General features: G+C 39.9%; 3 protein-coding genes across 17 annotated transcripts; 2 read left to right on the top strand and 1 right to left on the bottom strand.

Annotated features, from left to right (window-relative positions):
- Window positions 1-632: 632 nt before the first annotated feature.
- On the top strand, window positions 633-7,488 carry cd9a (CD9 molecule a). 2 transcript variants are annotated; one of them, XM_044355786.1, is made up of 8 exons: window positions 633-1,155; window positions 4,062-4,164; window positions 4,354-4,451; window positions 4,916-4,990; window positions 5,296-5,397; window positions 5,870-5,959; window positions 6,330-6,413; window positions 6,547-7,488. In XM_044355786.1, exons 1-8 carry the CDS (start codon window positions 1,087-1,089, stop codon window positions 6,610-6,612), a joined length of 687 nt encoding a protein of 228 aa, XP_044211721.1. In that variant the 5' UTR covers window positions 633-1,086; the 3' UTR covers window positions 6,613-7,488. The 2 variants fall into 2 exon arrangements, with proteins under 2 accessions (XP_044211721.1, XP_044211722.1); XM_044355787.1 differs by lacking the exon at window positions 633-1,155 and adding an exon at window positions 2,379-2,796.
- On the bottom strand, window positions 7,179-22,942 carry bbs10 (Bardet-Biedl syndrome 10). Of its 13 annotated transcripts, XM_044355781.1 has the most exons (10): window positions 18,835-18,922; window positions 15,434-15,558; window positions 15,120-15,181; window positions 14,273-14,338; window positions 13,542-13,656; window positions 12,628-12,721; window positions 11,677-11,704; window positions 10,809-11,008; window positions 9,757-10,719; window positions 7,179-9,584 (listed from the first exon to the last, which is right to left on the bottom strand). In XM_044355781.1, the coding sequence occupies exons 8-10, from the start codon at window positions 10,997-10,999 to the stop codon at window positions 8,741-8,743; spliced, it is 1,998 nt and encodes a 665-aa protein (XP_044211716.1). In that variant the 5' UTR covers window positions 11,000-11,008; window positions 11,677-11,704; window positions 12,628-12,721; window positions 13,542-13,656; window positions 14,273-14,338; window positions 15,120-15,181; window positions 15,434-15,558; window positions 18,835-18,922; the 3' UTR covers window positions 7,179-8,740. The 13 variants fall into 13 exon arrangements, with proteins under 13 accessions (XP_044211716.1, XP_044211706.1, XP_044211705.1 ...); XM_044355771.1 differs by lacking the exons at window positions 11,677-11,704; window positions 12,628-12,721 and adding an exon at window positions 22,677-22,764 and having other exon boundaries at window positions 18,830-18,969; XM_044355770.1 differs by lacking the exons at window positions 11,677-11,704; window positions 12,628-12,721 and adding an exon at window positions 13,959-14,026.
- On the top strand, window positions 14,313-21,240 carry syt1b (synaptotagmin Ib). Of its 2 annotated transcripts, none has more exons than XM_044355783.1 (8): window positions 14,313-14,397; window positions 14,692-14,761; window positions 15,879-16,059; window positions 17,740-17,918; window positions 18,293-18,406; window positions 18,555-18,722; window positions 18,826-18,993; window positions 19,352-19,994. In XM_044355783.1, the coding sequence occupies exons 2-8, from the start codon at window positions 14,708-14,710 to the stop codon at window positions 19,484-19,486; spliced, it is 999 nt and encodes a 332-aa protein (XP_044211718.1). In that variant the 5' UTR covers window positions 14,313-14,397; window positions 14,692-14,707; the 3' UTR covers window positions 19,487-19,994. The 2 variants fall into 2 exon arrangements, with proteins under 2 accessions (XP_044211718.1, XP_044211719.1); XM_044355784.1 differs by lacking the exons at window positions 14,313-14,397; window positions 14,692-14,761 and adding an exon at window positions 20,168-21,240 and having other exon boundaries at window positions 15,565-16,059; window positions 19,352-19,469; window positions 19,939-20,072.
- Window positions 22,943-23,007: the final 65 nt, after the last annotated feature.

Genomic DNA, 23,007 nt, shown 5'->3' with positions numbered 1-23,007 from the left:
ATGTTAAAAAGTTGTTACTAAATTGATTCTTTATCCCAAATGCACTACAACCAGCTTCCAGAAGTGCTCAAAGGGTCAGTCAGAGGGATCTTTAAGTATAAGTAGGCCTAAATAATTAATTAACTATTAATAAAGCCTGAATAATTGGTATACTCTATTACATAGTGCCCAATGTCAGACAAAAATAAGTAGCTAAAAACGCAAAACAGTTGTATTTAGCTGAGACAAAATATAACTCAGTAGATCTAACAGATGATGCACACTGCATATGTGCTACTGCGTGCTATATATAGGGGAAATGGTATGGCATGTTTGTGTGTGCGTGTGCGCGTTAGCGTGAGTTTGCACTGGCTGTCTGGGAGAGACGCTCGCGAGGACATGCTCGTGCAACGTATTCATTCATGTACAGTATATTCAATCCGTGAACGCGCTTTTCTTATTCTGGGAGAATTACGTCATCGCACTGCCCAGGGTGCTGCAGGAAGTTGCAACCAAGAAGCCCAGCAGGCTGCTGTTCAGGGCATTATTGTACCATTTTATGCAGGGAAGACACAGACTGAATAAGCTATAGGTTTCCTTGGGAAAAAGAGTGACGTAAGTAATTTGCATTCGACTAGGTCACTGATGTAACGTGCTCCTGCAATACATGTAATAACTTATTTAACTTTAATAAGTGCAAAAACACTTTCTGTGTTAGAAATGCTACTGCAAGTTATTGTGTAGAAATATAATGACAATTACAGCGATGCCATAAAGGTTAAGCATAAAGCATAGTGCTTGTCAAAGTCATTACACCACTGAGAAGTCCACCAAAAAGGAAACCAAATTTTAAAGAATAAAAAGTAGGGACTGTGATCGAAAGAAGGAAAGAAAAAAGCTACAGCAGGCTTTGCATTTGCAGTCCGCTATGTGTGGGGGCGGACCACTACAGGCGCGCACAGCACGACGCGCGTATCAGTGGCGGCGCGTCGGCAATAACCTCATTCTGCATACCGCCTGTTAGTTAAAAGGTCTTCTCCTCTATTCTACCGTCGGGTTGAAGAGGTGATACCATCAGTAAGTGTCATCTGTAGCTCAAGTACCGCCATGGCAGCGCTGTCGGGAGGAGAGATGTGCATCAAATACCTGATGTTTGCCTTCAACCTGGTTTTCTGGGTGAGTTTGAAGCGAGAAATGTATTGTCCTCACAGAAAAAAAAAATATACATCCTGTTTGTGTGAATGTGTGAATGTGTGTGTGTGAGCTTGTTACTGTAGTGAATGACAAGGTGTCCCAGATGCAGAATCGTTCCGAGCGCTCATACAACCCCCGGTTACTTATCACAGTAGTGCATATTCTAAGGTGACCCTCGAATGATTTTTGGCATTGGCTACCACTAAACACAAAGTGTCCCAGTGCGTGTGGAGAGCGAGCGAGTGGAAGAATAATCCCCAGTGGCCAAGTGACCCAGTTCCACCGCACAGACTACACTCTGGAGTTTGCGCGCACGGCATTTTAATAACTGGAAAAGGGGGGGGAGGAAGGGGGAGCGCTTTATTGTGGTGGAGAATGTGACTGATATAATAATAATTAAGACTTCTACTCAGTCACGTGATGGGAAGAGTTGCGCATGTCAGGGAGCCAGCTTGTGTGTATGTGTGTGTATGTGTGTGTGAATGAATCCTGGATATCCCATATAGGCTATTTGTGTCCTACTAAGCCTGCAGGGTGTGTCTGTGTCTATTTGTTTGTTGTTATTTGTATTCTGAATGTGTGTGTGTGTGTGTGTGTTTGTGGTTTCAGATGGATGTCTTGCCCTTTTATGAACATTTCTTATGTGTGCAGCTATAGATAGAGCCATGGATAACCATTCATTACAGGGCAGACAGGTTTCCCACAATGTGTGAGCGTGTGCATATGTTTGAGAGAGAAATGACTCAGGCAAAACAACCAATTCCAAAGATGCAAAAATTCACTGAATCAATTTGAGACAAATAAGGTTAACATATCAAAAATCAACAATTTTGAATCTGCCATTTAGAGTTGAAGCCTGCTCGAACCTCACAAGTGCAGATGTTCCCCATTCGAGGGGGATTACGCAGGAAATGAAAATGTGACACACAGTCATCATAAATGTTTCCATGCAGCCACAAATCATATGATGCAAATGTTTCATCACAGCCTTCCGTGGACACAACAAGAGTGTCCATGTGCAGCTTTGCGTCAGTGCATCAAGAGTTCACAAACCCTGCTTTCAATGATGTCGGCTTAGGAGTGCAGGAATGGAGAGTAGTCATATTTGGGATCAGCCTATTAACTGTAGTCACACACAGTTCAGACACCAAATATGCTGCTAGACAGGTATTTTAGAACGTGTATTATGTCAGCATGCCTCAACAGAGCCCTCTGTGCTGCTCCCAGATTATAAAATACCATACTGTGTGCAACGCACCGACGTGCACATATGCAGTAGATGTAGATACAAACTGCACATGCATGAACATGGAACAAAAGAGAGGAAATAAGACAGGCAGGGTTTCATATCAGCTACACAATGGTGGCCAGTTTCTCTAGTAACACTGCTGCTCTTGCCACTCCCTAATTGTATGATCAGGTGAATGTAGGCGTGGTATTGAAAATGCTTTCCCTCTCCACCTCCTTTTTCTAACTAAAACTAGTTTGCTTTTGCTTCCTCGTGTGAAGAAATGTTAATAAACACTCAAAACGGTGCACTGGGTTAACCGAATCAGCATGGCTGTCGCTGGGGGACTCAAGTGTGTGAAATATCTCATGTTTGTCTCCAACGTTTTCTTCTGGGTAGGTGTACTTTACATTTTATTGCGTCTTCTTGTGGTCTGTGTGGGAGAAAAACAGTTGGGGATACTTCCTCAACTAGTGTGATTACCTTTGTTACTACTTTGTACCTAGTCTGCCATTTTATTCACACAGTAGAACATAAGAGACAATACAAAAGTAAATGCACACTGTGAAAATAAGTAGCATAAAGAACAGAATACACAAAAACACACACACATACAAGATTGTCATCTATCATTGAAGCTCTCAGACAAAGTTAAAAATTAACAGACCTGTCGGTGCTGACAAGGCTTTTAAAAGTGCGTGCCTGTGTATGCACATTACACAATATGGCACCATGTACTGACATTTATAGATTGCAGTATTATGCTATTTGGATCACATGCTATGTAAAAAGAGCAAACTGAGTAAGCAAAGTGTTACAGGATATAATAATATGAGTACAACTATGTGCTGATGGATGAACAGGCTCATTTGTGTCAATATTAAATATGTATGTTGATGAATAAGAGAATCCTAAAACAAGCAAAAGAACCTTGTTTTTTCTTCTTATCTCTCTCTTCTCTGACTGTGACACTAAGTAGGTGGTTACATCATCAGTTACACATTTGTATGCCCACATACTGCACACAGCCACATTTGCATGTACACATGACATCATTTTGCACATGCTAACCATCAGTGTGTGGTAAACCACTGTAGTGTTACTGTAACATCAGAGAGGAGTTATAAATGTCTGTTAGCAGCTGAGTTTGTCTCTCTGCGATCTGTTCAATTGTCTCTCCAGACTTATCCGATTAAGAGTTGAAAAGCTGAGTGTTATTTTCAATGGCTTTGTCAGATATAAGAACAGGAATGTGGCCTAGTGGAGACCAGACATTGGTGTTGGTGAAGATCTAGAGGTAACGTGACGGCTGCAGAGGCCTAATGCTGAGGTGACACCTTCAACTGAAATCCAATGAGACCCGCAGAAGGATTACAGACGTCAATGCAGAAATGAAATGACAGCTGGTTTTGAATTCTGACAGCCACAAGATAATTGTGTTGTAGCAAAATGATAAATATAGATGCATATAAAGATAGCATGTGTGTGAAAGGTTGTCTCCCTGTCTGAACTTCGAAGCTTTATGTCTCACAATTGGATTTTCTTGTATGATTTGTGCTGCTGTACACCCAGACTGATAGTGTACAGTGTGAACAATACATTTTAGTGTTGTGGTAACTGAATTTCACTACTGTATCTAAAAATGTGTTTTGTGTTTCAGCTTGCAGGCACTGCTGTCTTCGCTATAGGCCTGTGGCTAAGATTAGACCCAAAGACCAAAGGCCTGTTTGAAGGACCAGACTCTCCATATGTGTTTTACACAGGTAATACGCTTTCAGTCTGTGAGCATGAACGTTATTTAAAACAACTTCAGAGGATTATTACTTATCATTTAGTAAAATTACGGTGCTGATAAAATGATAAACATTTTATCTCTGTATCAGTGTACAGTTATGCAAAACAGAAAGTATGCTTGTATGTACACATCTGTGACATATTTTATGTGTGTGTAGGTGTATATATCCTGATAGGAGCTGGAGCACTGATGATGGTGGTGGGTTTTCTGGGATGTTGTGGGGCTATCCAGGAGTCTCCCTGTATGCTTGGATTGGTATGTACCACTTATATCTCCTTTCTTATTCTAATAACGTCTTTTGACTCACATAAAATTCAAACACTTTAAAAATCATCAGTTTCTTTCTCTCTGAGGCTTGTGACTTTTCTTTTGTGATATTACTCAACAGCACTTGGACTTGTGTGGATTGTATATTGACCTTGATCTCAATAAGAAATATGTTATGTCTGCCTTCATCAGTATTTACTGAATAGTGTCAAGGCCAGAGAAGAGTCTCTAGATTTCCCTGTACTTGTTCATTCCCTCCCTCCTCTGCTCTCTCCCGCCCCGTCTGGCCCTAATCTTCTTGCACTAAATCTCCCATGAGGAGGAGCCTATGTAAATTGGGTCCGGCTACACTCAAATGACCTTACCCGTTCATGCATGCACACAAAAGACATGCGCACAAGGATGCATGGAGGCGCACATCAGATGATTCTCATTTTGTCTTTCCTTCGCAGTTTTTCTTCTTCCTGCTTATCATATTTGCCATTGAAGTTGCAGCTGGAATCTGGGGATTTTCCAACCAAAGCAAGGTAACTTACAAGTGAAAAACAAGATCATTTTATTTGTAGAGTACTTTTCAACAATGTTACAAGTGCTTTACATAGAAAAAGTAGTACACTAGTGCACCAGGTAGACTAAATACAAGCCAAAAACTAAATCAAGTTCAACAAAATGACAGATAAAGTGATAAAAAAAAAAACAAAGTGCGTGAAATATATATTTTTTAAATGAATATGACATGTTGCTGTAAAGATTTAAAAGACACTAGGGGAGAAAATGTGTCTGCTTTAGTGACATGCTGTATATTAAATCATCTTCTCTGCTTGTGCCGCAGGTGGTGAATGACATCACAACATTCTACTTGCAGACTTACAACAACTTCCAGAAAACAGGAGATGAGCGTCTCAAAGAGACACTGCGTGTAATTCAAACTGGGGTGAGCCATTTCTGCCACTTGTGCTTCATTCTAATCGAGACTTTTCGGACTTGATTCAAACCTTATCTAAAAGGGAAGTGGATTATGGGTTATTGAAGCATACTGGGAAGTTGTTTTTCTCTGTGAGGTGATGAAACATTTTAACTCAGTCAGCTCACCAAGTTAGCCTTTTAAAAAATGTTAAGTATTATCCATAATGTAAATGATGTCTAGAAATTAAAGGTAAAGCTCAGCATTTTTGCTTTCTTTGTGAGAAAAAACTTGTGATTTTGTTATGGGAGTTATGTGCTGTAACTTTCTTGATGAACAACTGTTCCATCCGCCCAGTACTACTGTGCAGTATCTCCACCAGTTAACTAGTAACCTCACTTTGACCAAAATGTTAAACTACTCCTTTAAACACTTGTCATAAGAGATGTGTTCTTCTGCAAGTGATTTTGTTCTCTAAAGGTATGATTTTGTGTGTTTACAGCTGAATTGTTGCGGTCCGATTGGTATTGTAGTAGATGCTGCCAAAGACACCTGTCCCCGGGGAGAGCCGCTTGAGGAGCTCATTACTAAGGTACAACCACGATGTATGTGTGTATAGATTTGATGCCAACACAGCCAGGTACTTAAGTCAAGACAAAGAGAATGAAAAATGATATTTCAGACAGGAGATCGTCCAAGAGATCTAACAGATGTCAGACATACTTCAGCTCTGTGAGAGCTGAGGCAATTACTGTATGTCAAATACATAATGATGGTCTGATGTGTCATGAGTTTATCAGTCCTCCCTTTGCAGACTAATTCCCTCAGTCTCCGTGCAGTGTTACTATGGCAACAATGGTTTACTGGAGCCTGCATACCGACTGTTATGTGCGCCATACCACAAGTCATGTTCAGCATAGGTTTAGAAAAAACTGAAAGGAATCATGGCTTCTGTGTTGCAGAGCTGTCCTGATGCCATTGATGACGTGTTTGACTCCAAGTTACACATCATAGGAGGAGTGGGCATCACCATCGGCATAGTTATGGTAAGTGTGCGATTGGGTTAACTGTAACCCCTCTAACGTCAATATGTCTGCTGCTCAGGAGGATGAACACAGAGCAGACATGAGCCAACAAAGACTTCAATGTTGTATTATATTGTCTCCCTCTCTGTTTCAGATGTTTGGGATGATCTTTAGCATGCTCTTGTGCTGTGCCATCAGGAAGTCTCGGGAGGTGGTGTGACACACACCATCACATCGTGAAATCCTTGTTAATGTTGCATGATGTCATTCCTTGAGTCACATGGCTCTCCACTGCCAATAGAAACACTGCTTGTTCAAGGGGGATAACCTACGCTAGGCTGGGTACAGATATTTCTGGTTATCAGTTATAACTCTACTGCCGACACTTAAGCCCACCTTCCTGGACTAGATAGATGCGATGTGGTTATTGAGCCCACCTATAGAATGGGTTTCATCTGTGCTTCAGTGGAAATATAGTACAGAAATGTGTAATTTTGTGGTCATTTGATTGATATTAGTTATTGTGAACTGCTAATTATCTAAACAAAAGATCATACTATTGTATACCGATCACATTTCTATTGCTATCACTTGGGGTCATCCACTGGCAAGAGGAGTCATGGTCCAGGGCCAAAAATAGCCAACCACCACTTCAGCACAATACAGCAGTAGCCAATGAAATTCTATAATTCCTTTTTCTTACAACACTGAAGTCAAACCATGGCGACTTGTAGCCAATGGAACGCTGAGCTTTGAACTGTGGTGACTGTGGTTTTTTCCAGCTTAGTATTAGAGTAGTATCTAAGTTCCTTCACTGTAGTAACATTTCATTGGTTCCTTTCCTTTCTTTCTCCATCTCCTAATTTGCCGATTCTAAAACGCCTTTGATTTTTTTGGTTATATTTTGTAAATGTCTTTTTTTTTAATTTGTAAAAAATGTATAAACTTAGATGGTTGTACGGTACATGAGGTTTGATGATGTATTTTATAATGTCCTTTTCATTTTACAGAGATTGGATTGATTTATACCATATGCACTATGTTTCACAAAGAAAATAATTAATGATAAGAGTCAAATAAACCAAAATGAACTAACTGAGTTGGAGGATTTTCTAACATGGCACACAATCACTCACGTACACACAAAGTATGACACAAATGAGCTGTAATTTGTATGGAGTAAAGTTAATTAACTCGATAGTGAAATCTTCCACATTAAATTAACTCTGCTTGTGTGGGCCCAAAGAAACAATGGTGTGTTTGATTTAGCTGTGAAGGATATCGGGGGCAAGAAGGGGTTAGATGGGTGTGCGTGCTTTGATAAGACTGAAAAAAACATTCAGGTTCTTTTAACATGTGTGCAGTGGGGGAAAAAACACATTCCACCTTCCCGTCTTTGATATTTACCGTCAAATGTGACTCATGTATTGTTTGATCTAGCGATAAACACAGCCAAGAACTGTCTTTGTTTACATGAGTCATCCTATCACAATTCGTTTATGGAGAATTTCATTAGAAACTTGACGCACACAGTGATGACATTAAACAGTACACATTGATATACGATAGTGAGTCCAGTTACTATCTAGGGACTCTATTTCTCCAAAATAAGAAGTTAAAATGGAGTTAGTGTTCCTCTGATTACAGCACAAGGAAGTACATTCTGATTTGGTTGTTGACAGTTGGGTGTTGCCCTCTCAGACTCTACACCCCTACTGTGGAAATAACACTGATTATTAAAAAAAAAATGAGTGTGTATATTTGTGAAACTATGTGGTTGTCTGTTTAAACCTTTTATGTAACAGAATGTGCACTAGCCAAGGGAAGAGGGCAGGAAAAATGAGATAAGGAAGAGAAATGTTGTGAAAAAAAGGAACTATGATGAGAACTTAAGAGACAGGCCAACATAAACACTCACACAACTTAACACATTAACACCCAGTAGAAAACATTCCAAATTATTTGATGATAACTGAACATTCTGTACAATACAGAAAATAACAATAAGTCATTTGGTGTTTTCTTTTTTTTTTTTATTATTGCCTAACCTGGCCTTGACTCTGGACACTATGGTACAGAGCCGCCTTAAAATTCTACTAACATATAAACTGAACCACACAACAGTACAACCCTGAAATGTGATTTACTATCTCTGTAGAAGATTTGCATTATAAATAAACTCATTATAAATACATTGCAGTGAGGTAAAAAATAATGTGGCCATATAAACATTGCTGTAGCAATCTGCCTTAAAGTGCATTAAAGCATTTTCTCAAACTTTTGAATAATACCTGAGTAAGTGTTGAGAGAAAACGCATATATGGCTTTCATCGTGGGCCCCAACAATCTCAATCCTCAGCTTCGTCCTCTGTGTCCTCCCAGGAAATGTTTTTTGCCAGTCTGCCTGACTTTGTGTATGAGTGAGTTTGTGTACACAGCATAGTGTCCACTCGGAGAAGATTTGTGACACACTGCAGCACGGCCAGAACCAGCTGGTATTTACAGGAGACAGATTCAAGGCCTGAGTCCAACATAAAAACTTTTGATTTCACGTCAGCCTTCCTATAACAATACATACTTAGTTTACCGGCCTCTAGAGGACATTCACTTTCACTAGAACCCTGTGTGGGGCTTGTGTTATGCTCTTGTTTGTAAATGACGCTGAAAGGGTGGGAATGATTTTGAATAGAACACAGGACCTTGGTTTGAGTCTGCAGGAAACGTCTCGGACTGTGGGAGTAAATCTGTTGGGGCACGCTCAATAGAGCATTTGCCATGAGCTGGGAAACAGCAAGGACACCTACATCTGTGTGATCAGAAACCGAGCGATTGTGACCATGTTGAAGGAGGGCTTGGTGTAAGAGAAACTCAAATGTCCCACCAGCATGTATGACACAGCCTGGCTCCAACACACACTTCTGAAAGGGAGGTGCATTGGAGGATGCGGACCTGGTTCTGTCATTCTGATTGTCCATATGTACAGATGTGATTTTGTGTGACAACAATGTTCTCTTTGATGCTGTAGTTGCAGTCATATGCATGGGCTCCCAAGTTGTAAGTAGCATGCGGATGGCATCCTGAAATGCACGTGCATACTGGTCTGTTTGGCCTTCCCCTGGGCCACAAATGACAATACTACAAGGTCTAACCACGACACTTTCCTCTGAATCATGGAAACCCATGTGAACATATCTGTGGAAGAGAAAAAAAAGAGTTCAATTTTGATGTCCATTAGTCAAACCAGATGAAGAAAAAACAAATAATGAAAGCATTGTGTTGTGTGCATGCATTTCTTTGTAAACCATATGCATATGCGTGACTCTACACTGTATGTATATGAGTGAGAAAGAGAGAGTTCTCAAACCTATGTGCTCCCAGCAGTATTGGTCGACAAAAGGTCAGAGTAGCAACATGCTCTGGTTGAATCATCCAGCAGTCTGAGATAGGTGTGGCCCTGCTAAGGTGGGCAAAGAGAGAAAGTTCATCCTCACTGACACACTCCACAACACACATCTCTGCCTGTGTGGCTAAAGCCAGGACAGCGTCCGACTGTTTCACTGCAGACAGGAGCACAGAGACACCCAAATTCTGCAGCTTTGCAATAACACACTCTAGTGACCTTTCTGCCCAGGCGCTAAACTGCACAATACTTCTCTCCTTCCTTGTGTTCTCCTCCATCAGTTCCAACACGTCTCCTGCATTGAGCAATTGTGGCTGCAGGTACCCAGTAAAAACTACAGCTTTAACTGGCTGGTGGTCAGTCTGAGGGCAGGGCGTAGCAAAGTCCCTGTGGATGACTTGCCCCTCAAGCAAACGTGAACAACTGACAGGAAAGCCTGATACAGGTGTATGCAATGCAAGGAAGTTGTCATTTATAAACTGAAGTGATGAGGAAGGTGGATCATCTTTAAACTTCCAATCAGTGAGCAGTTCACAGATGAGGTCAGCAATGAAGTCACAGTGGATGTGACCCAGACGAGTAAGAAAGAAAGACGCCACCAGTTTTTTAAGATAGGAAGTGTTTGTGTGAGCTGGTGATTGTGTTTTTGCTGTGAAATCCTCCCACGGAAGACAGCATCCATGAGGGGCCACTCCAACAGCGATGAGATCATCCAGCTCCTCCGATGCAAATGCAAGGAGTTCGTGAGCCAAGCGCCTGGCAGTGGCAGCCTCTGCCGCTTCCCTGGAGTTATAGGTGTGAGACACATTAGGCTCCTTGCAGGCTATTGTATGAATCATCCGTAGTAATGATGCCAGCAGAATGATAAAGGTCTTGGATCCATCCCCTGTTTTTGTGCTGTGTTTCCAGACACACTCCACCACCATCCTACAATGAAAAATACATAAATATAGCACAAAAGAAATACACATTTGACAAATAGCACAACAGTAACAGAGTAAATGTCCGTGTGTTACCTGGCCAGTGGCTGCTCCAGTTTTAGTGCCGTGAGAATGCGCGTCCCACTGCAACTCAACATCACCTGTCCCGTGTCTCGGGTGAACAGCACCTGTCCTCCTTCAGGGCCAAAACAGCGGAGGACGACTGCCTCCAGTGCACACACAGTCTGCAGGACATGTTCCAGGTGAAGATGCTCAACTGGTGGCATCCTCACACCCTGGAAAGGCACAAAGGCTGAGATTTAAAAGTTTGTTTTTTTAAAGAGTCAGTAATGATTCACTCTTTGTAGCCTCTCGGAATGTCCAAATATAATATTTTGGCTAATCTTGACACAACTCACCACAACATAGGCATTCAAATGTTATCGGCTCAAAGCGCTTGAAGTTGGAGTGAATTATGAGCTGTCATTCATGCAGCAGAGCTGTACTTTTCCAACATTTTTTGGCACATGATGGGTGTCAATTATCTCGGTTTTCAATGTTGCCAGTTATTATCTGATCTTATCATAATGAATCTTTTCTGGGACACCCTGGTAGCCCACGGGTTGGGATGCAAACCACACAGCTGCAGGACCAGCGGTTTGTTTCCGGCCTCTGACCTTTGTTGCAAGTAATACTCCTCTCACTACCTCTGCTGCAACCCTCAGTTCTTTTAAATCACAACTGAAGACTTTTCTGTTTGCCACTGCTTTTTATTAAACTAAATTTGAGGGTTAATATTTTACACTGCACTGTAACTTTATTTTCAAATTTAACACTTTTTAAATTGTATTTAAATGTCTTTTTACTTGTGTTGCTTTTATATTCTGTCTTGATGCCTTATATGCTCTACGTAGAGCACTTTGAATTGCCTTGTTGTTGAAATGTGCTATACAAATAAACTTGCCTTGCCTCCTGTCTCACTGCACTTTCAGCTATCAAATAAAGGAAACAAACAAAAAACAATTTAGAAAATGTTATTAATAATTCCTACAGTAATATCTGTTCACAGAAAAACATTTATCTATACTACCTACACACACACTGCAACATATTATTCAGTATAGCGTGTATATATCAGACCCACTATGGTTTATTTACAGTATATTGTATTGAGTGCATAAATGTAATGTGTGATAGATGAATGTAAACCTACTATGTAATTACTGACTTGGCTGACTGATTCAGTTTTTTTGTTCTGAAACTATGCGAGTGTACTATGTGTTTTCTGTATGAAGACTGTTTGTTTAGACAGCTTTTATTTGTAAGCTTCAGGTCTGCAAATTGAAACATAATCTGAAAAGCTGTAAATTTAAAATTTTACTCCAGTTGTCTGTAAACCTTTTTTTTTTTGTCAACGACAGAAATTTAGCTTGATGCTGGTAGTTATAAATATGTGGGATAACCATTGTTCAATATTTTTGTTTTGCAGCAAAAAAACGCAACTGCGTACATTACAGATATTACTGGATGTTATGTTTTTGTATAATTAAGCATATTTTAATACACGTAGTGTTTGTCAGTGTTGTCTTCGAGGTTCTGTTCTGTGTACACCTCCTGTCATTACTCTTTCATTGTAACGTTACTTATACATCCCCAATTTCAGTTCAGCATGTTAAATACTGTTTTAAACAAGCGTTACTTCGCGACTTTTCTGAATAGCTAGCGTTACTTAGAGACTGATAGCATCTACTAGCCACGTAGCTGTTAGTTAGCTAAACCATGGACTGCACTGACCTCGACGGCGATCTTATTCTACTGTAAACCCTAAAAATGACTTAAATCAGTCTTCTATCTATCTGGGAAACTTAACGGACTAATTTATTTACAAGACACGTTTTCATCTGAGATAACTCACCGTCAGTCCAACAGGAACGCTTCCCTCTGTATCCTAGAGACGAGGCTTCTTCTGCATTTGATGCATAATTTAGATCATACATGACTGTTGCCACCTAGCGGAGGGAGGTAGGAGCTACTTTTCTATCCATAAAACTTCACAGTTTTATATACAACCAACTGTGCAGACTCTTATTTTTCAAGTGTCCAAGGAAGCCATACTAATGAACCATCATGCACTATACCAGGGTCATGAATTTGCAAAAGCTAAATGGGATTCAGCCATCATTAATGTTATTAATTGCACCTGTGCTGTTCTTGATTTGACCTGTCAAAATGTCTGCTAAAATTAATGATGGATCAATTCCTTTTAGCTGCACCTGTTTCAGGATTATTGTGCTATTGTGCATGCAGGGTCGCTGCAACTCTGTCATGGCTTGTTGGGAACTTGAATGGAGACATCATCGATGTTATTTGTAACACCTGCACTTTCCTATGATAAGTCAAAATGTCTGCTGTGAGGGTGTGATGTACGGTCCACAATTTGCACACTTTGTCACTCACTTTATATATATATATATATGTAACCCTATCCTTTAATTCAAATGAAAATCTAGTTCTTTTTAGAAAATTCACATTGCACATTGAGTTTGCCAAATATTTACCACCCTTGGTTACATTTTTAATAATATATTGTTACAAATATTTTTTAATATAATATCTGCGGTTGTTCTTTGATTGTCCTTGTCTTGTTGTGATTATTATATGTTAATGTTCACCTCTATTGTAAGAGATCTTTATCTGGGATTTCTGTCATGCCCATTTTAAGAACAGATAATCACAACTGATTTTAAATATTTGTCATAAGCAAAATAAATACATAAAGTGTGTATTTGTACATGTCACAGAAAGAGGTTATGTCAAGATCTCTCTTACCCTGCCCATCCCCCCCTTTTTCCATCTGTCTCATTCCTCCTTCTGTACAGTATCTCTGTTCATCTCTGGTACCTCAAGGTGAACTGGGCGGGGCTGGAACTTGATCTCTGTGTCGCTGCAGAAACCACATCCACAAGTTTCTAAATCAGGCAACATCATCTATAGATAGACAATATGAGACAGTTCTGCAGCTACTGCCAGATGTACAGATGCACGCACACCAACACACACACACACACACACACACACACACACACACACACACACACACACACACACACACACACACACACACACAGAGCTGTCCACTCTGAATGTAAATGTCCTCTATTGCTGAACTCTCAGTATGCTAACTAGCCTTTAAAAAGCCATGTCACTACACTAATGAATATTCATCAGTGGCCTGGTGAGGGTGACCTGTAGGGATGGGACAGAGGTCACAAGAGGTGGGGTGTCAAAAATAAGGACCGGCACTCCCAAGAGACCTGAATGGACAGAAAAAAAACATTCATCAACACACACGCTGACAAACACACACAGAGGGAAGCAACACAAGATGACCTGGCTGCAATTCCACCTTTCCCAACCTCAACCCTGTCTTGTCCTACCCTCTCTATGTCATTCTCTCTCTCTCTTGATCCAGCTTTCACACACCTGCGCTCTTCTTCTCGATGTCAAATAACTGGTGAGACACAAAAACAAAAGGGCAACGCGCTGACACTCCTCCGTACCTCACTATTTTTCTCAGCCTGTCCTCTCTGGTCCTGTCATCTTTTCTCCTCCTCCTCCGCCCCTCTCTGTAAGGAAAAGGAGTACCTGTGAGTCTGAACACCGCTGCTGGGACGATCGAATACAGGTAGGTCTCTGGTTCCATTTATTTTCCCTCTTTGCTTCATTAATAAATATGACTTTGATTTATTTCTCTATTCACTCAACTGTGCTGAGTGAACAGTAATTGTAGGTGAATCTCCCGGATGCATAATAGATGGCAAAAATATTAACCAGGTCCGTGCAAGTCATCTGTTGTTAACTGAATATGGACTGGTGTACAACAACATGATCAAGATGGGTAATTTATTAGTTTGTAACTCTAGTTTTAGTGATTTTCTTTTGATTTCACTGAAGGATTACACATTCTCCTCTCCTGTAGGTTGAAAAGATGTCCAATGTCAAGCAACAAGGCTGTTTTTTCTTTGGAGATTCAGAGCTTCCATCGTGCAGTAAGAATGTAATGTAATGTATTTGCAGCCTTATTAGATCAGGTGTAATCAGTCACACAATAAAGATTTTAAGCTGCACTGTAGAAGTTGAAAGACCATATGGTGTGAATACCGAAACATTCATTATCAGTAAAAGGAACACTGCGTTTGCAGTGTGTACAAGTTAGTTGCATATAGTGTATGTCTTGCTTTCATGTTAGTACAGGATGAAAACATTTGTGAATCATTTGTGAATTACTTTTTAACTCTTGAACACCTTTACAAAAGCACATCAGCAACAGAAATGCTTAAAGCTGCCTAAAATATGTGATTCATGTATTTCTGTAATTACAGGTGAACTGTAACATGTGAAACTTACTTGAAATTACCTTGAATTCTTCTGTTTGTTTCTAAAGCTGTGTCAGTGGTAGCTTGTCTTTTCTGAAAAAAAAAAAAAAAACTGGTGAATAATCCTAAAAAAAGCAGACGTAAACTGAGGTTCATTTTTGCTTGGGTGTGAGATCACCATTGGCTGACTCAGCCCCAGATACTCAATACCTGTAATGTCTGCAGAATAGAAACTAACATAATCAAAACATTTTTGCACTTGGGAGTCAAGACTTGGCAGTGGAATTTTTTTCTCATACAGTTTGTTTGCCTGCACTGTGCGTGACCTTGGCACTTGATTCTCACCTCTGGCAGCTTTCTGTGGAACAGCAGAGGTCCACGCGTGACGCTTCAATTCTACTCCCCTTCCTCTCCTCCTTCCCTCTCCCCTCCATGTCAGCAGGTTTGGCAGAGACAGCGGGTTGCATATCCTGTGTTCAAGTGTTAGTGCCAGGCCAGCAGAAACAGGAGAAGTCATTTGACACTGATGGTCAAACAGTGTCTATAAGCACATTATCACTTCAAATACATCTGATCAATAGCATTTATAGAAACTCTTCTCTTGTGTGTATTTATGTTTATGTGGTTTCTTGGTTCTTCAAATTAGGCTTTTGGCATTCAGGTGGCATTTACAGGTGTGCTTATCTTGATTTGTTGAAGTATAATGTTACATATATTGCATGTTGTGTTTTTTGTTTTTGTTTTTTTTAGAGCTGAGCTATCTTATTTGCTCTTTCTGTTTCTCTGCCAGTTTGATTCTGGATCCACTGTCAACTGTCAAATAATGACTGGGAACCGTCAAGCTGCCCCGGGGACACCGGGCACCCTTCATACATCTTCCCACTTGCCAAATGCCACAGCCACCCCAGGCCAGACACAATCTGGTAGCCACAGTCCCGACAAGTTCATGAGTGAACTGCGCAGCATCCACAGTGAGTTAAAAACAGAAATTACTCTTCATCCCCATGGATCCTAGCTAGGTCTGTAATTACAACTACTTTCTGTTTAAAATTATACTGATATAATGGTTTCAGCCATTAAAAAATGACATCTTGACTGATATTTTGGTCACATATCAAAGCACTACATCCAGCAGATACTTTAGATATAATACTAGAGGTTTCTGGTAAGGCATGTGAGGCATTTAAGTATAATTTCATACTACATGGCTGTTTGGGGGAATAAAACTGTAGCTGTGTCTTGTTTTAAGAATATGAATACAAAAGTCAACATTTCTGGCAACTCTACAATGTCAAAAAACTTTCAAAGTCTAAAATTTCTAATGAAACATTAATGGTTTAAGTGAGTCACATTATTCACATGAACAGTAGTACGCTGGGAATACTAAGTTGAAGGTAGTCAACTTAATGCACTGTAGGCATGCCCCAAAATTCATACCAGTAAGATTTTGGATATCATAGAAACACATTCTTCATTCTCTCCATGATCTATATTTTTAGTTTTTTTATTTATTTATTTTTTATTTTATAAGTATTAGAGTTGCAACAATTAATTGATTAGTCGTTCAACAGAAAATAATTAAACAAATATTTTGGTAATCAATTAATTGTTTCAGTCATTTTTTTAAGCAGAAATGCCAAAAATTTGACGGTGCTCGCTTCTCAAATGTAAAGATTTGCTGAATCTCCTTGTCATATATGACATTAAATTGAATATCTTAACATTCTAGGCTCTTCGGCAGACAAGTTGCAGCCATAGAGAGTATTATCTGTGTTTTCTCAATTATCAGAGGACCGGACTCAGACAGCTAAAATAATTTAATGGTACATTTTCCCTGAAATTATCCAGGAATGGGTGATTAAACTAGTAAGGGTCACTGCATATAAAAGGCCAGACTAATATTTTCTCATGTGGGACACAGGTATACTACATTAAGTAGAATATATTTAAGAATGCATAAGGGACAGTTATCTCCCTGGTAGAAATACATTATCTTTCTGTCTTCTCTTGTGTGGATCAAAATTTTTTCTTTTTTTCCCCATTTTTTCTCTCCATTATTTGTATTTTTTGGGTGTACATCTACACAGACCCATTCTTCAGATGCTGAGTAGGAAGGGTGGTCAGAAGTACTAGAGTTGTACAATCCCATAAGTGTGTATATCAGAAAATCAAAATTGCAAGTCATAAAGAGTGGTGTCTTAAATTATGTCAGTTGATACCAGAGTCATATACAGTATTGCTTTAATAACGCTTTAAGAACAAGCAGAATACACAGGAGATGGACAGATGATAACATCTTACAACATATTGTAATCGAGTATAACACCACCACAAAACACAGCCTAATCATTAACACAGCTTTGAATCAGCACCTCTCTGACAAAAGTATTCATTGAGGGAGTATTGGATTGTATCGCATTGTATTCCCCAGTGTTTCTGCTATTTTGTTCGCTCTTTGTGTATGTGATGTTATCAGACAGTGTGGGGAAAAAAGGGTTTTTATCTTACTTTGAAGCTAGTCGAGGGGAAATTTAAGGGTAATAGTTGGAACAGTAAGTTCGAGTGTCCGACTTAAAGTGTATGCAACTAAAATATGTATGTTCTGTGTGTGTGTGTGTGTGTGTGTGTGTGTGTGTGACGTGGGTTTGCAGTGCCATCATGGGCTGTTGCTGCCCTTTGTATTGTGAGTTTGTGCGTGGTGCTGTCTTGTGTTGTGTGTGTGTGGAAGAAGTGCTTGAAAAAGGACAAGGACAAAGAAAAGGACAAGAAAAAGGGAAAAGAGAAGAGCAAGGGATACTTTGACACTGAAATGGATGGAGGTTACAATGAGGTATACCACACCCACACACACACACACACACAAACATACACACACTGTGTCTCCCCTGCAGATGTATTGTCCTTGCAATGTATCACAGCCCTGACATCCAGGTCACCTAGGACTAGTAAACCTGTCAGTGTGTTAAGACAAACGGATGTTTTGCACTGACAGTGTTAAATTGGCCTTTCCCCTTTAAACAATAAATAAACCTTAGGTGGTAACATTATCTTTGTTTAATTGCGTCTGGCTGTGTAATTCTATACAACATACAGTAGGAACACAGCACAAATAGCTGCTCCACAAGTTGTGACAGGAGCTCTTCATTGATTACTTGTAAATCTATATTATTCACCTGCATGTTATGTATGTCCGTGTGAGTGCAGCCGCCGAAAGATGAAGGTAACAAAGAAACAGAGCTGTCAGATAATGAGCCCAAGGAGGAAGAGAAGTTGGGCAGACTGCATTTCACGTTAGACTACAACTTCACAGATAATACGGTGAGATACTGCTATTCAGTGTGACATGTTTCTTTCCCACCATCTGCAAAATCCTAAATGTTACATCTGAATACTTTTCTTATCTCTCTGTGAATCAGCCAGATTCTCATTTATTTTTCTATTAATTTCCTCTGTTATGACATTCTAGCTGGTAGTAGGAATCCTGCAGGCTGCAGAGCTTCCTGCCATGGATGTGGGAGGTAGTTCTGACCCTTATGTCAAACTCTATCTGCTCCCGGACAAAAAGAAAAAGTTTGAAACCAAAGTTCATAGGAAGACTCTTGAACCCAACTTCAATGAGACTTTCACCTTTAAGGTACATTCCTCGATAAGTAAAAATGGACAGTTATTTATCCTGACTTTTGAGATCACTGTCAGTACGTGGTAAATGACATGTTCCAAATTATGTGTGTGTGTAGGTACCGTACACTGAGCTGGGTGGGAAGACATTGGTGATGACTGTGTATGACTTTGACCGTTTCTCAAAACATGACGCAATTGGAGCTGTGAAGATACCAATGAGCAGTGTGGACTTCAGCCAGTCTCTGCAGGAGTGGAAGGATCTGCAGAAGGCAGAGAAGGAAGAGGTGGGAGCATAGTGTGAGAGGAGGAGACAAGTTGAACTTGAAATTAAGGCTGCACAGTACAATTAATACAACCTTTTTTATTTGGTTTCCTTTTTCCATAATGTGTTTCTGTTTGTTTAGGGAAACACGGTTGCTCGTTGTTAGGTTTGAGTGAGATCTAACATTTTCTCTGATATTTACACTTCATTTTAAAGTCAGGAATACTGCACAGATGTGTGGCCCTGAATCTGAAACACTTCTGTCTCTGAGGAAGACTGCAGCCTCTTGTGATTTTGACATTTCAACTTACTTGTGAAGTAATATTTACAGTTCTTAGACAATTCACCCAGCAATATCCTCACTTCTCTCTCTGTACCAGAGCGAGCGGCTTGGTGACATATGTTTGTCTTTGAGGTATGTGCCTACTGCAGGGAAGCTGACTGTGGTGATACTGGAAGCCAAAAACCTGAAGAAAATGGATGTGGGTGGATTATCAGGCGAGTCACACAGCTGAATTCACATTAGATTTAAGTTCAAGCACTGTGTCATGTTCCTTTTAATCAATAGAACTTAACAGTATACACAACTTCAGTGCCACAATAAGTTCCTTTAATTTCATAACATAAAGTGTGGGGGAAGCAATTACCTGTTCATATAGGTTACAAGATTTACTCAGTTTTTTATTATTTTAAACCACTTTTGTACTAGAAAGTATAAACACATCTTAGTACTTCTCTAATAGGACAAAGTGCACACTAAGTAGCTGAGATTTCTTACTTTTTACTGAGTCATAACCCCAGATAATTACTTTTTTAGTGGTGAGTCCACTTTCAAGCAGTTTCTATTTAGGGGAAACTATCAGGAGCTACTACAATAGATGTTGTGTTTCACTGATGGAGTTACTGCACCGGTGCCAGGCTGTTGGTCTGTTGATCTAACATAAAACCTCCCTGTTCTCTCTATCAGACCCTTATGTGAAGATCCACTTAATGCAGAATGGGAAAAGACTCAAGAAAAAGAAAACAACGATAAAGAAGAACACTTTGAACCCTTACTACAACGAGTCATTCAGCTTTGAAGTGCCATGTGAACAGATAGAGGTACATATATTTGCATACACACATACATGAATGCTAATACATTCCGCCAGAGATTTGTTAATTTTGCCTGTATGTGTGTGTATTTTCATTTATAGAAGGTGCAGGTAGCAGTGACTGTGTTGGACTACGATAAGATTGGGAAAAATGATGCCATCGGGAAGGTACTGCTGGGCAGTAACAGCACTGGGACGGAGCAACGCCATTGGTCAGACATGCTAGCCAACCCCCGGCGGCCAATAGCCCAGTGGCATAGCCTAAAACCAGAGGAAGAGGTCAACGTGCTAATTTCCAACAAGAAATGAAACTCAGTGGGCAGCTTTATGCAGCTGTTCCATGAAACCTTGCAGCACTTACCTCAACTACCTCCAATTTATGTTCCTATCTCTTCCCTAGCTCCCCTTCAAAAAACATTTAAGCTACTTAGCTGAGTGCATCTACCCAATTATTCACACACTATCCAAGTCTATTATGGACTTTAAGCCTTCTTCCTTCAGTAATTCCCTCCTCCTGCTTTTACCTAAACTGCTTTAAAAGTTTTAATCAAAGATTTGATGTATCACTATGTACAGTGCTATTAAACAAGATCAGATTTTTTTTAAACCTGTGTGAGGATGTTTTTCTTCATATGTTCTGTGCTGATCAGCTACATCTGACCTGCAGGGGGAGACAATCCAAAGGATCATGAAATGAGATCTTCATATGACTGATTTTATGTCTGTAATTTCATAGTATTCACTGTTTCCTTTTGATAGTTATTTATCGGTTCTTTTAACTGTAATTGACCAAAGATATGGTACTTTCTAATGCTGCCAAAGTATAACACTGTTTATGGTGTTGGATTACAGCCTAGAATGAAAGTAATGGCAAGAGAAGTGCCTGGGCATCGTACTTTATAGGTTTCTCTGCAGCACTGCAGCCAAAGTGGAACAGGACAGGCCAGATGAACAAAAAGAATATAATCAATACATTTCTTTTCTCACTTTTAGTATTACTGGAGAACTATGTATTAGGCCTTTTTCACAGCAGACATTCTGACTTGTCATATTAGGAAAAGCACAGGTGTTGTTAATACCATTAACGATGGTTCTGTTCTCATTTAAGTGTCCCAGTAAACTGTGACAATGTGATAGTGAGCCAGCATTCGCAATGCCAGGACCCTGAAGCTGAATTCATCCATCATTCTTTTTATTATTTAAACTTGCCCACTGTGACATGTCAAAATGTCTTGAAAGGCTTATTATGTTAATTTGTTTTCTTCTCATTCATTTTAGTTTTACTATTATTTCTTCACGTTATTTCCAATGTGACACTTTAACACAATTATTATAAATTCAGCAATATCTGTAAATTAATATCAACATGAGAAATGCAATAAGCATCACCCATCCTTTCTAATTTCTTGGCAGAAGGTCTGTGTGATCACATTTTCTTCTTCTACTTCGCAGTTTGCATTGTAGATGCCAACTGAAAAAATACATGAAAACAGCAGGTTAAATTCTTAGTGAGTCCTCCCTCATGTTTTGTCTACCCCTGTACAAAATAACAGGGATCCCTTACAATAATTTTGAGAGTTTATCCATCTCTCTGACACAAATTCAGTGACCATTATAAGCTTCACAATAGTACTGCTTTGAACTGCATTATATTGTACAGGGGTCTGCTTTTATTGCATCAACACCCTGTAAGTGGTCATTTAAAAACTAGCAATGACAATTTTCAGTTTCCAAATGTGTCAGTTATGCTATCGTTAAATACAACTTGGCAAAAGCACAACAAATCATATTTACTGATACAGTATCAGCAATGTGTGGCCTTTGATAGTAAGATGTAGGCCTATACAACTAGGGTAAATGTTTGAAAACATGTGTATATATACTTTTTCCCCCTTTTAACCATCAATTTAAACATGAAATAAATACAATAAGAAAGGACATGACTTTTCACCAACTCTATATTTGAACAGAAAGATAAAAGGGGGTGGGGTGACCATTACCAAGCTTCAAAGTGACCTGTGTCAACAGGTCAGGATGGCTTAGCAAAGCCGTTACCTGGTGTTTCACTAGATAAGCATTATTAGAATAAGCCAGACGTCGCCAAGAGTTTAAAAAACGAAATATCTGAGAGGTATTGTTGGTAACTAACCAAACGTTAACGGCAGCTTAAGGTAATGTTACAACAGGGCATAACTAACGCTAATTGCTAAATGTACGAAAATGAACTTCAACTTCTGTTAGCTAACACTAATTAGCCACAATTAACTGAAAAGCAAACGTTTTTTCACTAGGTCTGCGCAATTAGTCGAAAACAATTCGTTGTTAACGCTAACATTACGGACAAACGGCTGCTTCTTCATACCCATAAGGTTAACTTATCTCTAGATATGTTAATACAGACACTGATAACACTTTAACGCTAACAGCTAAATTTTGGTTAGCTACTAACGCTAACGTTTTTCGTTGATGTGGCAGCATAAATTACATTCTAACGGTAACGTTAGGTAACGTTATTTCTGGGTACCATGGTACTGTTAAATCTTTACCGTTGATAGGGTCCAAGCTTGTTATCACAAATGTAACATTACTAGGCGGTCTGGAGTTAAGTTACCTGCCCTCTGTTGGAGTCAAGTGGTCGACCAGAAATTTAACGGTAACTTTCAAGGTGAATACCTCCGTGATGGGGCGACAGTCCTGCGGCCTCACCCACACAGTCTACGGGGAGGGGGGGTCAGATAAAGCCTGTCTGCTGGCTGGGGATGTTGGAGTGACAAAGAGCAGTGCAGGCTTACCTGCCCACACTGGTGTACAGTAAGCTACTCGTCATCCGCCCAGGGGGGCTGTCGCCACCAGGTAGTTTTTACAGCGACGACCAAGCATCATCCAGGTGCTACCAAACATCCTGAATCCTTTCCTCCCGGGACCATTGAGATGCACCGTTA

Source organism: Thunnus albacares, chromosome 7 (assembly GCF_914725855.1).
Source record: "Thunnus albacares chromosome 7, fThuAlb1.1, whole genome shotgun sequence".
Taxonomy (NCBI): Eukaryota; Metazoa; Chordata; class Actinopteri; order Scombriformes; family Scombridae; genus Thunnus; species Thunnus albacares.
The sequence above is the reverse complement of the archived record's forward strand: the minus strand, read 5'-3'. Positions and strand labels throughout refer to the sequence as shown.

Coding starts and splice junctions, on each gene's coding strand:
- cd9a (XM_044355786.1), top strand. CDS start 1,087: ATGGCAGCGCTGTCGGGAGGAGAGATGTGCATCAAATACCTGATGTTT. Junction 1,156..4,061: donor CCTTCAACCTGGTTTTCTGG/GTGAGTTTGAAG, acceptor TTTGTGTTTCAG/CTTGCAGGCACTGCTGTCTT. Junction 5,960..6,329: donor TTGAGGAGCTCATTACTAAG/GTACAACCACGA, acceptor TCTGTGTTGCAG/AGCTGTCCTGATGCCATTGA.
- bbs10 (XM_044355779.1), bottom strand. Junction 10,720..10,808: donor CTGGAGCAGCCACTGGCCAG/GTAACACACGGA, acceptor TTTTCATTGTAG/GATGGTGGTGGAGTGTGTCT. Junction 9,585..9,756: donor ATACTGCTGGGAGCACATAG/GTTTGAGAACTC, acceptor TCTCTTCCACAG/ATATGTTCACATGGGTTTCC.
- syt1b (XM_044355784.1), top strand. CDS start 15,792: ATGTTACATATATTGCATGTTGTGTTTTTTGTTTTTGTTTTTTTTAGA. Junction 18,407..18,554: donor ACAACTTCACAGATAATACG/GTGAGATACTGC, acceptor ATGACATTCTAG/CTGGTAGTAGGAATCCTGCA. Junction 18,723..18,825: donor ATGAGACTTTCACCTTTAAG/GTACATTCCTCG, acceptor GTGTGTGTGTAG/GTACCGTACACTGAGCTGGG.